Raw genomic sequence first — 14,745 nt, forward strand, 5'->3', positions numbered from 1 at the left:
CTCTTCGCTGCTGTGTGAAAGCCAGGTGTGTTTCTCGGGTCCCCAACTTAACCATCAGCCTCATGGCACTTAGGTTAACACACAATGGCCCTTCTTCCTTCGGGACTTGGTACAAAAGTAGAGAAGTGACGCATAAAAGCAGGCAGGTTTTCTGCAAGACCTCTCTAAAAGAATAGAGCAGCCCTCCTTCACCCTGCCTGCCCCTCCTTCCCCAGCCAGCCAGAGACTGAAGTCCCTGCTGGGCACTCGAGATCCTCAGAAGTTCAGGGACATCTGGTCTCATCTGACAGCACATCTCTCTTCTGGCTATTGCTGCTGAACCACCCTGCAGATAGATTTATGGGTTTGAACATCATCTGTGCTGGTTCAGCTAAAGAGTTTCTTACCCTGGCAGGCTGGCAAACGATTAGACCTTAACTTGAAATGTGAGTGTCACTAAATTTACTGCATTTTTTTTTACTAGCAATTTCTGCAGCTGTAAACCTCTCTTGCTCTTTCTTAGCACCTTCCATTTGAGTTTCTCAGGACGCTTCAAAAGCATTACACTGAACAAAAAATATGAGATTCAGCATCAATGAAACAATACTCAATATTTTCTCCACTAAATTTTCATGAGCTACTTATGCTTTGCTAGTTATAGGAAGAGGACCTAGGAATTTCTTAGGACTTGACAGATCATGCTCAGTAGCCGGCAATTTCTCCGGGACAGGGAGTGAAGGGGAAAACTTCCTTTCCATCACATCTTCTGGAACTGATAGGCAATTCCAAACATCTTAAATTTTGACAAAAGTGATACATTTTAAAATCTCCGCACTTAATCTCAACACTTCTGCAAGCAGCAGAGTAAAGAGAAGGGCTGCTACGTGGACTTACAGCAGGCCAAATGCTGCTGACCTGATGAGGAAGATGCTGTTGAAACCAGATTAGAATCTGCCTTTAGTTCTTTACAAACTAGTGTCCCTACCTGTTTTTGGAAGCTATACAGCAAAGATTTCTATCGCCAGACAGAACAGCCTCTGAAAGAAGGTCAAAAGTGAAGGGGAGGAAAGGAGGAAAAAAGCAAGATTTTAATCAGAACACGATACAACTTTGAAGTCTGGTCTCTTACACATCTTGACAAAGCTTAAGATTAATACTGCAGCGAACCAAAAAAAAAATCCCCAAAATTCCTACCTCGACCTTTCAATAGAGTTCTGCAATTGTTTATAGCCCTGGCATTCTGCAAATGAGTGGCCTCATAGGAGCAGTCATCCCTTCTTCAGTCACCTGCGGAGCACTTTGGGAACTAGTCCAGGACTTAATATAGCAAGGCCTGAGTGGGACCAAATTAATTCACGATCCATGCAAAATCCCTAATGCCCTACCTGCCCTCTCCTAAACTGATGTGGTTTCACCGTGTTTGAAATGGAGGAGCCCTTTGGCAGAGCAGAGTACCAGCTGCAGTGATCCCAGGTCCTAGTTTGGCTCAGTCGTGGATGGACAACGTTGTGGTTCCTGGCCAGCAGCTCAGTGCCTCCTTGCCGAAGCAGTAAGGACTGTTCCTGACCCATGTCTTCTGCAGGCTTCTGATGCTGTCACAGATGCTTGCCATTTCTGGTGGACGGGCCGACAGAAGCCCAGCATTTTGCTCTCCTGGTCTGGCAAGTGGAGGTAAGGTTCACCCAGGGCAGCCAAGGCAGCTTCGATGCCCACGGGCTGCCAACGGACCACCACCACCACTGCACTGCCCATAGCCCAGCTCCAATGCTGATGAAACACAGTGTGGAACTGGCAGCCTCTTTCCTTGGAAGGATGCTGGAAGCACTGCCGCTCTCCTTAGCCACCCCCTGCTTTCCTCCTGCCCCAGCCACCCCTCAGACTTTGCCCCCACACGCAACGGGGCACGCAGGCATTTTGCACCAACCTACCAGCAGCTGCGGTTGGGCTGCTGGGTACCTCCATTTTGCCAGCAAGCAAGGGCAGGAGTGCTGTGAGCAGCCCCAGTTATTCGCAGGTGACCTCCTGGTGGCTGGGCACGTGGGGAGCACGGTCCTGCAGCCCCCGCGCCTTGAGTACTCACCCAGAGCAGTGATGGACACCGGGGTGCCCGCGTGCCGCTCCCCAACCATCTGCCACTCCCCATCCAGCGTCCGCGTCCACTCGGCCACCCGGCACTCGTAGTGGCCCTCGTCCGCCTTGATGCTGTTGAAGATCTCCAGGGTGAAGGAGCCGGGCCGGACCTGCTCCACCTGGATGCCCCCGTAGCTGCTGCGCTCAGCGTAGGAGGGACCCGGCTGCAGGGTGCCCTCCCGATCCAGACGCACAATGTCGCTGCGCCGGTTCAGCCTGTCCACCAGCTGCCAGGCGACGGAGAGGCGGCTTTGGGGCCCAAAGCCTGAGCGCACGTTGCAGCCAAAGCGCAGGCTCTCCCCCTCCAAAACATTGCTGGCGTTGTTGATAATCTCCAAGGAGATGCTGGTCTCTAAGGAGAGAAACGCATACACACAGGGGAGATGATACACACTCGCCACTTCTCGGTCTGCAAGAAGGACGCTGCCGGCCAGAGAGGCTTTCTACCAGGTGCAGGAAACTGCCCACGCATTTGGGTCCAGGCACATCTTAACCTCATGCATGACCGCATCCAAAACCAGCCTGTGGGCAGCGAGCTGCTCCTGGTGACTTGCACACTCAAAGCATGTGTAGGCCAAAGCTGGGAGAAATCTCTCTGCCTATGGCTCATGAGACACTGCTGCATCTTCTGGTCGCAGGTCCGGGATGGAATCTCAGCAAAACTTGAGGGAATTTGTGTTGCTACAACATGCAATGCATGCAACCGGCTCTGCCAAAAAAAGCTTCCAGCTCCCTGGGCTTTTCAATTCACATCATCCTGATCACCATCCTGCCACGTCCATCCCTACAACACCTTTTGGGAGAAGCTCTCCCAAAGTCCCACCTCTAGTGACACTAGAGGTAGCTATCAATGTTTCGTAACATCAAAAAAACCTGGTATCCTGAGCTTCTCAGAGATGTAAGGCTTTATGGCTGTTTTTTCAGAGATACTGAGTGCTGGTTACTCCTGCTGTCTTCCGTTGGAGTTATGGACACTTAGCACCCTTGAAAAATCATCACATTTGTTCCTAAAGCTGGTGATCTATCAAACGGCAAGAATGAAATCTGTCTGAAAGGTGGCTGTTCCTAGGAGCACTACATTCGAGACATTCGTCCAGTGCAAGTCCACTCTAGCTAGAGTGATTTTCAAAGCCAAACAAATGAGATCAAATATTGGTAGGAGAGAAAAGAAAAAGAATTTCTTTTGGAGAAATGAGGAAGGGAAAAAAAGCTAGAGGAAAGAGCTGCATTTCCCTACAAACCTAAGAGACAGGAGGCAAACATCACACAAAATTCTCTTGCAGCTACCCTCTGCTTGGTCAAAGCCAACTGCCAGGGTAGCCTGAGCAACATGTGCATGGTCCATCATGCCACAGCTACCTGAGCTTCAGAGGGCAAAACAAGGAATGAGTCAGTGGACCCTCTCCTTTCACCCCGTTATTTCTGTATTTATCATGTTTGTCTGACAAACATAAAAGGCATTCAGGTAAGCCTCCGGCAGGGTTGTTTTCATCAGTGACCACGACAGAGCTCCGTGCTGAAGAGCAAACTGGGGCTCGAGGAGCACATGAACTCTGGTTTCTCCCAGTACAGCTGCTTTGCAAGACAGCTGAACAACAGACACTGAACGGCCTGCAGGAACCTAGCAGCTCTTACGATAAACCAAATCTCTTAGGATAAGCTGGTCTCCCCGTTACACGTGATGAGTACTTTCGAGCATGCAGCTCCCTGCAGAACAAGGCAAGAGGTGTGAAGAGCAAGTCACACGCACCTTCAGCTCAAGGCCAAAACTGCCAGCTTGGGGCCATTATCAAGGTGGGGGCAAGTTTCCCCACCTACGAACCTGACACATGTCCCTCCTTCTCTATCGTCCTCTTCCCAACAAAAAAAAAAAACAAAACTTTTGAGTTGGGATTTCAAGCCTCCAGAGCATGCAAACTCTTATCCTCCCTCTTCCCCACTGCCAAAGTATGGGCAAATCACACCCTCACCAGCAAGCTGCCCAGTAGAGCAATGGCCCCAGGAGGGGACGGGCCAGTCTCTACTTACTGAGCGGCAGGACGGTGATGGGGATGTTCTTTGGCCGCTTGCTCTCCTTGTCGATGAAGTCCCCTGTCACAGTCTTCTCACGCTCAGTCACTCGGCAGTTGTACTTGCCACTGTCCTCAAGGCGAAGGCGGTAGATCTTTAGCACAAAAACGTTGTCACTTTCTTTGGCTACCTTGAGCTGGCCCAGGGCCTCGCGCTGGGCAAACTCGTTGTTGAGCACCGGCACAGCGTTGGGTCCCAGGCTGGCTATGAGGGAGCTGTTGAAGGCCCAGGAGATAGAGAAGTAGCGGTCAGGGACATTCTGCGCCTCCAGGATGCACCGAAACTCCACCGGCTCACCCACAATGTATGTTCGCTTCTCTGTCTCCAGCCGGACGCTGAACTCCTTATCTGGGAAGAGACAGCCCAATTCATGTTAGCATGGCAAAGCACACCAGGACAGCCAGCACACCTTGTGCGTGGTATCTACAACTTGCCACTCTCTGTGTACTCAACATCCCTCGGACACATGCATATGCAGGTGGAGGGGCAAGGGTCTTGCTTTCACTATGAGAGCCCAGATGGGCTGTGCTGCGGGAGAGGCAGCTTGCTACCCAGCACGCAACAGCTGCAAGGCATTCCCAGTCACAACCCTTTCCTCCAGCCTTTACTCTTAGGAGCAGCTCTGCTGTGGCACCAGCACCCAGTGGCACTGCAGGATGCGAGCTGGAGCCTAGTCCTACTCACACCCTGCTCAGCCAGGGTCAAGAGGCAAGGGCCTTTGGGGATATCAGAGAGGAAGGAAGCTCAGCTGGGTCTTTAGATCCTTAGCAGGAACCTGTGCTGCAGGCTGGGAGAAGGATTTTGACTTGCTAATGGACCCTGTGCAATAAAGAAGTGCTTGCTGAAAGTTTTAGTTTTATTTTCTGCTGTGTCACTCTTATCTCCTCACCAAAAATCTCATTGCCTGTGCTAGCACCAAGTGCGTAAGATGTATGTTTTAGCTCCTGTGTCAGCCCCAAACCCCCTTGTTGTCCTGGTGTCCCCTGGTTGCTAATTGCTGACATCTAGCCTGCCCACAGGCAGCGCTGGAATCTCCTTTGCCCTGCCTCCCCCTGCCAGCAGCCTCCCGAGTGGGGCACACGGCAAAGGAGGCAGATGAGCCCCAGCTGCCTAACAAGGCGCAGCCCCATTTTCCACCTCCTCCCACCACCCAGCCGAGCAAGAAAAGGCAAAAGAGACACTGACCGGTGGCTTGCACATTGACGATGGCACCCTGGGAACGCTTGCGGGTCATGGCATACCAAGACTTGTCCGGATCCTGGATCCACTCCGCCGCCTCACAGTAAAACTCGCCTTGATCCGATGGGTGGAGGTTGTAGATGGTGAGCTTCGAGGTGGTTTCCCCAACTTTGTCCAAGCGAACGTCCCCTGTGGCCTGCCGCTGGGCATAGGCACTACCGGCCCGCAATACAAAGTCACGGCTGAGGGAGATGACCTCCACGGGCGCCTCGCTGCCTCGCTGCCGGTACCAGGCGATGGAGACGTGGCTGTGCTGGGCCGTGCTCTTGGACACCTCGCACTTCAGCTCCAGGGAGTCATGCTCCACTTTGTTCAGCGTCTGCGGGACTGCCGTCACTCGCAGTGAGTCCGGGATCACTGCAGCAAAGGGGTACGGGGAAACACAGCCCAAGAGTTAGCAACACCTACATGCCGACTTTAAAGCCCAGAGGCATTAAAGGGAGAAGAGCTTTCTTTTAACGGTTGTAATTAATCACTAGCAAAGCCCTGTTGGCTCACATCTATGCCCCAAAAAGAAGAGAATCATCCCCAAAGCCCCTGGCTGGGAAAGACTGTGACCTGCAGCACATACTCCAGTGCTGTGCTTAAATTCCTCCTCAATGGTCCCAGTGACTACGCTGGGTTTTCCATCATGCTGCAGTGCAGCACAGTTTAATACACCCGCATCCCATCGAGGCATTTTGTCACAGGTGGCTTCCTCTTCATGTATGCCCCCCAGCGTGCTTTGTGACCTCCCTCCTGCCCACATCCTTCAGCCATTCCTTAGACCTGGCATGGTCTTCACTCCTCAGTTACCAGTGGGGCCAAGCTAAACTTGTTTAGTTCCTTTAATCGTCCCTCTTAAAAAGTCAGGAGATCCAATTCCCCTCTCCTTTGTTTATATCATTTCACATTTTAAAGACCCCCTCAGGCCAAATGAAGGCGTTTCTGCATGCGGAGGGCAGTAGTGCAATTGCAGCCCACCCAGCGCCAGCTCCTGGGACGCAGCCATGTCAAGGCACTTGGTAATAAAACTGCTGGATACTTTTCCAGTTGATTAACTGGAGGGAAGGAAGTACAGCCGCTAAAATCAGGATGAAAAAGAAACTGCAGCCCCCTAGCCTTGCTTACTTTTCGCAAGCATCTTGATTTTAGCAAGAGGTTCTACCACCAGAAGATAAGGCTTTCCTAAGTCTTTCTAGACTTTATTGTCTCAAGAAACATCACATGGAAAGAAGAATGTAAGCCTTCTCCTCAGCTCTGCAGACAAGGCAGCGTTAGCAAGCCTGCTAATGCCCACAGTTTCACCGTATACTGGTGATATACTGAGATAATTAACATATCTCAGTTCAGTTTCATTGACAGCACTGGAAGGTTTGATGAAATTAGCTGAGCTGCATCTGTTTCATTCAGGCAGGGCTACAGAAAGCGGTGAGCTGCAGTGAAGACAACCGCTGGGATTACTTATGGCAGAAAAGTCAAAAGCAGACGAGGGGAAAGAAAAAAAGCCATGAGATGGAGTAAACAAGAGGGAAATCTTCCCATTTTCCAGCCTGGATGGGAGCATTCGCTTTTACCACGCATTGACTACCCAGGGAATTTACTGCCCCTGGCATGGAAAGTACCTGGTAAGGCCATTTACATGGCAGGCCATTGCCCCTGTCCCTGCAGCCGCACCTCCTCCTTCCTCCCTTCCCGTCATCTTCCTCGTCACCTTCCTCGCTGGGGACCCAAGGTGTGTCCCCTGCCCACTGGCCATAGCCTCCAGCAGACTGCAGTTGGGAGCCCACCTCGCTTCGCCTTTCCTCCTTCCCTCCGACTCCCAGCAAAGCAGCAGTGACAGCAGCAACTAACCTTGCCAGTTCATGCCGCCTGCACGATAAGATTTAAATTTCTCATTTCAGACCTTTCTGAATAATTTCCAGAGCTGTGCAGCTCCTTTCTCTTTGCCCTGCAGCCACGGGCTCTTATAACTTTTCTTACATTATTTAAATAAATTAAACCTGATCATCATTTCGCTGGAGTTACTTTCCCGCTGAGCTGCTTTGAAGGCAGAGCTCCCTGCTACGCCAGCCACCCCAGGACAGCTTATGGGGTGAAAGCGGGTATCTGTGAATAAAGTGTGCCCTGTCCTCCTTCCCCCAATTTGAGAGCCCAGCGCACCCCACTGGTTGCCTGTGTACCCCCCCGCCCAGCCCTGCTCAGCAACGCAGCCCCTCCCTGGCTAAGCACAAGGCAGCGAGCAGAGAGCTGCTCACCCCAGGAGCCTGCCCGGCTCTGTGGGACAAGCTGGGTCACGCTCGAGTAGGGGACAGGCGCTTGGCTTGCCAGACGCGGAGCTGCCCGCTCCCCAGGAGTAACGCCCGGAAGCCTGTCCGAAGGCTGGGCCTCAAGCAAGCATTTGCCACGCCGTTCCCCGAGCAGGTTAGAGGCTGGCACAGGCACCATTACGCCAGCTGGAACCGTGATTTCATATTTCCAGGTCATAACCTGGCTGGAGGATTAGCATCTTTTACACCACATGGGCAGGCTATTGCAAAATGCCTTCCTGGAGAAAAATCAGGAGGCAGCGGCGTGCTGTTAAAGGCTATAATTTAACTGTGGTAACACCTGACACGCTGTGCTGCATTCCTCCTGCTCTTTTGGCTAAAAAGGCCAACCAAGATCCTCCCAGTTAGAGGAATCGGTAAGACCTTTTGGGTTGCATGCAGCCTTGAGGCCATTCTCTTAAATCAGCCTGGCATGGACGTACATTCAGTCAGTGTCACCTTCCTAACCAGGAGGACTGAAGACCCGCTTGCTAAATGAAAGCCCAGCTTCTGAAGCATCAGATGTCAGGAGGGACAGACAAGAACCCTGAGCTGGCCAGGCCAGTGGGAAGGCTCTGTGCTCCGCACCACCGCTCTCGCGCTTGGCCAGCGATGCACAAATGACTGTTTCACTTACACGGCGAGATGCGCCTCGGGTACCAGGTTTGGGGAGGGGGGAAGCGGGTAAGAGAAAGGGGGAAACGCCGTTCTCAAGAGGCAGCGGGCCACAGCTCATTTCAGAAGCCCAACGAGCATTTCGTTCTGAGTGCTGCGGAGCACCGGGGACTCCCGCAGCGGGGCTGCAGGTCTGCAGGGGCTCAAGCACCATCCCAAGGCACAGACCCCACTCGCCTGCACCAACAAGGGGGCTATACAGGCATGGCTTAACCCATCAGGCTGGAGCAGATCAGGCCTGGAAGTCACGGAGAGAAATGCAAGCAGGGAACGCCACAAAGGCACTCGCCAGGACATGACACTGAACGTGGGGAGGTGTGTTATCAGAAGGAAAGTTCCTCCCAAGCCAGTCACCCTGCTCAGGCTTCAAGAACATCAGCCTGCGTATCAGGACATGAGTAACTCTTTGCATGGTGTCCACCCAGGAGCCCTGGCTCTGCTGACAGCCATCACGCTGCCGAGCTGCCCACATTCATCCTGCAGCTGCCCACCATGGGAAGCACCGGGGTTTCCGGGGGCACTCTGCAAGCCGAGCTCCACCTGCAAGCAAGGGTAAGCTTAGATGAGAGTCATCGCTGTGTGATGGGCAGCGGGGCCCCACCTGAATCAGAGCCGAGGTGGGCACTGCAGGACACATCCTCTCGCCTGCTCTTTCTCACCCAGCTCCTGCCTGTTTCTCCCCTCTTTTCAACATGCCATCCAGGCAGCCTGCCTTGCACTTCCCCCAGCATCCAGCCTTGCCTCCTCCTTGTCCCCCAACACAAGTGCACCCCTGCCACTGTTCTGACCCCTGGAGGTGCCAGCAGAGCTCTCCTCTCTCCGACATCAAGGTTACTTTTGGCAGTGAGTGGCTGGGCAGGGAGATGAGCAGCTGAAAAGCAGTTGGCAGGAGCAAACCTGTTGCACGACAGCCATCCTCAGGCCAGTCTCCCCTGGCCACAGCTGACAGCATTGAGCTTGTACTTACAGCACCGAAAAAAAGGGCGAGAAGTACAGCATTTCCTATTAGTTCCCAAGCTGCAGGTTACTTGCAGAGGGCACTGGAATAGCTACTCAGCAGTGAGTGGGCTGCTAAGCAAAGGGTGCTCAAAAGCACCCCCAGCTTTTGAGAGCTCCTCAAATAGTAAATGTAAATATTGCCACTAGAGGGTGTCAGGGACACAGCGAGGGAGAGTCCCAGGGCCCTGCTGCCAGGACAAGGAGGAGGGGGAGGGGGGAGCCTGGAGATACTCCTCTTTCCCCCAGGGTGGTGCCTATGGGCATCCCTCCTCAAGAAGCCTGCACATACAGCTCCAGTCAAGCCTACCTCAAACGCACACACCTCAAGCAATGAGCACTTGATGAGCTACACAAAGCATTTACAGATCGGGAACTAAGGCCACTTACTTATAGGATAAGAAACTGGCTTACAGTCTCCCAGAAAAAAAGCAGGGAGCAGAGACTGGAGTTCCCAGGTCTGGCCTCAACAAGCACCTCAAATTCTCCAATGCGCTCTCCTCCGAGGGCCAGGACCAGCCCCGTTTCCAGCAGCTCCCAGTGCCATGCTGAACTCTGCCTCAGGCAGACAAAGGCAACACAGGCATCTCTCTTTTCCCCAGGCTGGCTCTGGTTCATCCTTGGGTATCCAAAACCCCAACCACCCCCAAGGGGTGGCTCTTACGTGCCAGGCACAAACCAGAGAGCTACCAACATTTCATCTACTCCCAGGCAAGGCAGCAAACCTGCCTGAGATGCCGTTTCCTTGTTAAGGAATGCAGGAGGAGCATCAGGCTGGAAGCCAGAGGCTTCTTAGCTCGAGCTGGTAAAACAATGCTGTGAAAATCACTCAGTGCCACAGTAGCCTTACACTGTAGGCTCTTCAGGAGTGGAACAACTTACACAGGCTACCCAGCACAGCAGGACCATCTCAGGGCCACTGCAGGACAAGCAAAACCCACCAGCCTCTTCTTCCCTTGGATTTCATTACAGCTTTTACCCACTGATACACTTTAGAGGCATCCTATGGTGCTACCCTGTGTTCCCAGCTGCCCACTTCATACTACCTGGGCAGAACTAAGCTTGCCAAGTGTCGTGTGAACTACTCAGGAAGAGCAAATACATGTTCTCCCTACTCCTAGGGAGCTGCTTCTGGCTGAGAAATAGCGCTCTGGATTTTACAGGGAATTAGAGCAAGAGTTATGTTCCCATCTGCCCTGCGACATCTTGTTGCCCCACAGGGGTCCCAGCTCAGCACCATGAACCTCCTTCCCCAGCCTCTCTGGCTGTGCACGCAAGACAGAAACAAGCTGCTCAAGAGGAACTGCAATGCCAGTGCCACCGGTCCAGAGGTGAGCGCTGGCAGGCACCAAATGGCACCGTGAACAGCATCACCGCAGCCTGGGGATGCAGCATTTTGTTATTATCCTCACCAGTCCGCTAACCCTCCTGCAACCACCCATGCCATCCCAGGGAAGGAGGGTCTGCTACCAGAGCCACCACAATGCCACAGAAACAGCTGGAAGGGACCTCTCCTCTCCCAGCCACTGCAAGCGCTCACGGAGCCACGCTCCTTATATCCCTCCCCCACACCACTATTGATTTCCCTTCCTTACAGGATCCAAATACGTGTGCATGCGTGTGGCAGGAGGAAGGGGTGGTGATAAGGCAGGAAAGATATCTAGATTAGCAATGTAATCCCCTCAAACCCTCATGCCTGGCAATTAGCTGTACATGCCGATCCATACCTGCTGCAGCACACCAGACACCGCTGTTCCTCGTCAATCAAAAGCTCATGTAATGTCTTCAGGATGGAGGAAAACACATGCTGTGTTAGGCTGCAAAACTGATGAAGACCCTCAAATGTCGCCTTTGCAAGTGGACAAAACTGAGCAAATAGGTGGTGTCCTTCACTACCCTTATTTTTAAGTCCCAACTAAAAACTCGCAGGTGGCCTGGGGCAGGCAGAGCCGTGTTCCTGTTATTGCTGCTTTTAAGTTTTCCCCACCGCCCAAGGTCCTACCTGGGACACGAATTTGAGAAGGCAAACCGACCACCCCAAGATGTAATTTTGCTGTGACTGAGTGTGTGGGGTCTCCATGCAAAACCTTCCGGTTTCTCTTCCTCGCCCACCAACACATAGCAACAGGTTCCTGGTACCACAGAGAAAACCTAAAGCAAGTGTTAATAATCTGGTTGGTCTGGGGATTACGTTGCTTTAGTAAAGCCCCACCTGCATTAAGAAATAAGGATGGTTTAAGAGAGGTTTAAATGAAAGGCAGCTACTAATTGTTTAACTAAATTAAGTAAGAAGTCATACACTTTTCTGAATTAGTCAAGGAATTCACTTCAAGCTCCTGAAGGGCTGAGCAGAATTTGCACTGTGGGCTAAGGCTAAAGAAAAGCAGTTAGAACATACTTTTGATCCTAGTGCAAATATCTAAACCTATTTTAAATGAGAAGTTGGACTAGGAAGTCACTTTCAGCTGCTGCACAATCAAGAAATATAGGGTGAAGCACTTCAGTCAACTCCAATTGTATCACTGCAACATTCTGTGGTAAGAGCAGGAAAATAAAATAAAATAAAATAAAATAAAATAAAATAAAATAAAATAAAATAAAATAAAATAAAATAAAATAAAATAAAATAAAATAAAATAAAATAAAATAAAATAAAATAAAATAATGCATCCCCAGTTTGCATGCTTGCAGCTTTTTAAAAGGGTAGTTTGTTACTGATTCAGCTGCTGGCGGAAGACAAGAGGGCAGCCGAAGAGTTAAGTAAGACGGCATGGCAGTTGTTTCACAGCAGTAGTAATAAATCCTCCGATTACAATAGTATCCTTGTTTGTACATTAACGACTAGCTGGAACGATTGTGCCAACAGAAATGCATGTCCCAAAGCCACTGGGTAAGTTCAAGCAGCCAGTGGGAAAGGGTGCAGGAAAAAAAAAAGTAAATAATGTGGAAGAAAGGGGAAAAGAGAATCAGAGAAAAGACCTGAGAACTGGAAATTAGGTCAGCTTTCCGACTTGGGGCCTGAACTTCTCCTTGCTTGCCGCGGGCTCTGTTAATCGCACACCCAGCCTGCCCTGCACCCCTTCCAGGCTGTCACTGTGCTCCTTCCCAGCCAGCAGCAGAGGATCCCATGGCACAACCTGCTCCCGCTCCACGACGTGCCTTGCAAGAGCAGCTTCCCAGCCAAAGCCATGCACCCGAGCTGCACGGGACCCCCAAGACGGATGGTGCAGTCGCAAGCCCGTGCACCCACCCCCGGCATACGGGAAAGCGATGCTCTCCCGCAGCTTCCCAAGCCCCACACGAACCCACAGGGGTTGGCAGCAGGCACCCCCTGGCCCCCCCAGCAACGCCTTCTCTGTGTGCATGCAAGGGGAACAGATGTGCACAGCCCCAGCTCCAGCTTGTCCTTGATGGACCCAGAGGAGCTATAGCATTCCCAGCTGCTTGCAGATTCCTGAGAGCTTCAGCTCCAGGAGAAAGGACATCCGCCCTCCCCTTTCCCTCCAGGCTTTACTCTGGGGCTCCAGCCCCACCAGCACAGTGCTGTTCAGAGCAGTCTTCAAGCCTCGTCCCACCGGGGAGTGGTGGATGCTCTTCCAAAATTGCTGGTCCCCTTCTCTCGACTGTTTCTGACGCAGTGTGGCGGATGCCAGACGCAGGTTCACGCCTATGGTCTGTTTTGCTGTCCCACATCACCACCCTGCTCTCAGCTGAACCAGCTTTGGGGAGCAGGGGAAGGCAGGCTCTCGCTAACAAGCTCCTTTCTTGTCTCTCCACCCACTCCGTCCAAAAACACCCCAAGGAGCATCTGGTTATTAGGACATCTAATTTAGGTGGAGAAGTTCAAGTGACCTCATTAAAAGGGGAAAAAAAAAAAAAAAAAAAAAAAAGAGAAACGAGAAAGGGTGGGGGTGTGAAAGGACAAGGCAGCACCCAGCAGGGAGAGTCATCATTTGTTCATTAAGCAAAAATTAGCTGGAGCATCGGTGAAGCAAACCCTGACAACAGGCGGCCCGAGGGGCAGAGACAGCGTGGACGGAGAGGCGAGCATGGCGAGCCGGGTGTGTGGCAGGGACAGAGAGCACAGGCCTCACGTCTGCCTTCATCTCCCAGCCACAGCAGGGAGGAAAACCTTTATTCCCTCTCACATGCACGCTTTTTTTGCAATCCTGCTCTGCGAGGTAGATGCCCTCTGTTAAGAAGGAGGGTGCAAACCAGCCTGCAAGGAGAAAAAAAAAAGGCACAAGGTGGTGAGATGAGAACCCAAAGGAGAGGGGTTTTCACTTCCCTGCAACGGGGAAACTCATGCTTTGTGACAGTCTGGATGTCCCTGCACCTGACATGAGTGATGCGGTTCCTTGGTGGGCTCTGTATTTGGGCTCTGTGGTCGCAAGGCATCCCAGGCAGACCTGGACGAGATTCAGGCACACTGCGGCACTGCTCTGCTCCAGCAGCTCTGGCGAGGGTGACACTTGCACGCTGGCCTCTGCCTGGCGTGTCCCTGGCCACAGGATCTCCCCCTGCCCCATCCACAGCACTGGTGGCACCCAGCTGGGCAGCACAGTACCGCCGAGCACCCTCACCAACTCCCTCCAAAACACAGCCTGGGGGAGACAGCCGGGGAGGGCAGCAGCGGGCTGTAGACCACCACACTCCGCACCGACCGCTCACCCGCAGCGGCAATAACCTCTGGCAGCGAGCCAAGGTGAGTCAGCTCACAAATCTCTCCTTCTCCGTCTCCCTCCCTCTTCTACAATCTCACCTTTGGGAGGGTTTAGCTCTCCAGCTGATCCCGAGCGCCACCAGCGAGCGACCGCAGCTTAACGCAAGCCTAAGCCACTGCAAACACGAGGGCAGAGCCCATCAGCACGTACCTCTTCCACCCAGGGTTAAGCTGATGTGTTTTACTTAACAGCACTTGTGAGCTAAGAGCAGGGACGTGGGAATTTGCTGTGGCTTAAGCCGGCGCAGGGCAACCTGCTAAGCCACAGCCTCTCAGAGCCCACAGGGAAAGCAAAAAAAAACAAAACCCAACCACCCAGCAAACATGGAGCCGAGGAGCTGAGGCAGCCTGGGCCCCTCTGAAGCTGTGCATGCAACACCGTCTTGGTGTTTTGCACTTCCAAAGCTGAAGTTAAGGAATTATGGAAATGGGAAGTATACAAAATCCTCTCTTCTGCAATTTTTTAAAAGCCTTATTTCATTCAACCTAGCGCACTTAGGCAGGCAGGCAACACAAACAGCCGAACAGGGAGAGAGTAGAGTAGGATCGTTTCAAAACAATCAAAACACATCTCAGGCCATATTCCCCCTGGACTATAATAATGTTTGTGGTGCTTTATAGTCAGGTGAGTCGCCCTGCTCAAAA

General features: G+C 52.3%; 1 protein-coding gene across 2 annotated transcripts in view; it reads right to left on the reverse strand.

Annotated features, from left to right (window-relative positions):
* The window catches only part of IGSF3 (immunoglobulin superfamily member 3), a 104,444-nt gene that overhangs the window by 31,150 nt on the left and 58,549 nt on the right, over nucleotides 1-14,745 (reverse strand). The window contains exons 3-5 of one of the 2 annotated variants that reach the window (XM_063348290.1): nucleotides 5,365-5,775; nucleotides 4,138-4,527; nucleotides 2,060-2,461 (exon numbers count right to left, since the gene is read on the reverse strand). In XM_063348290.1, the coding sequence (XP_063204360.1) occupies nucleotides 2,060-2,461; nucleotides 4,138-4,527; nucleotides 5,365-5,775 (1,203 nt within the window). The remainder of the gene's footprint in view (nucleotides 1-2,059; nucleotides 2,462-4,137; nucleotides 4,528-5,364; nucleotides 5,776-14,745) is intronic. The other variant, XM_063348299.1, reaches the window with a different exon arrangement.

This window comes from Chroicocephalus ridibundus, chromosome 1 (assembly GCF_963924245.1).
Source record: "Chroicocephalus ridibundus chromosome 1, bChrRid1.1, whole genome shotgun sequence".
Classification (NCBI taxonomy): Eukaryota; Metazoa; Chordata; class Aves; order Charadriiformes; family Laridae; genus Chroicocephalus; species Chroicocephalus ridibundus.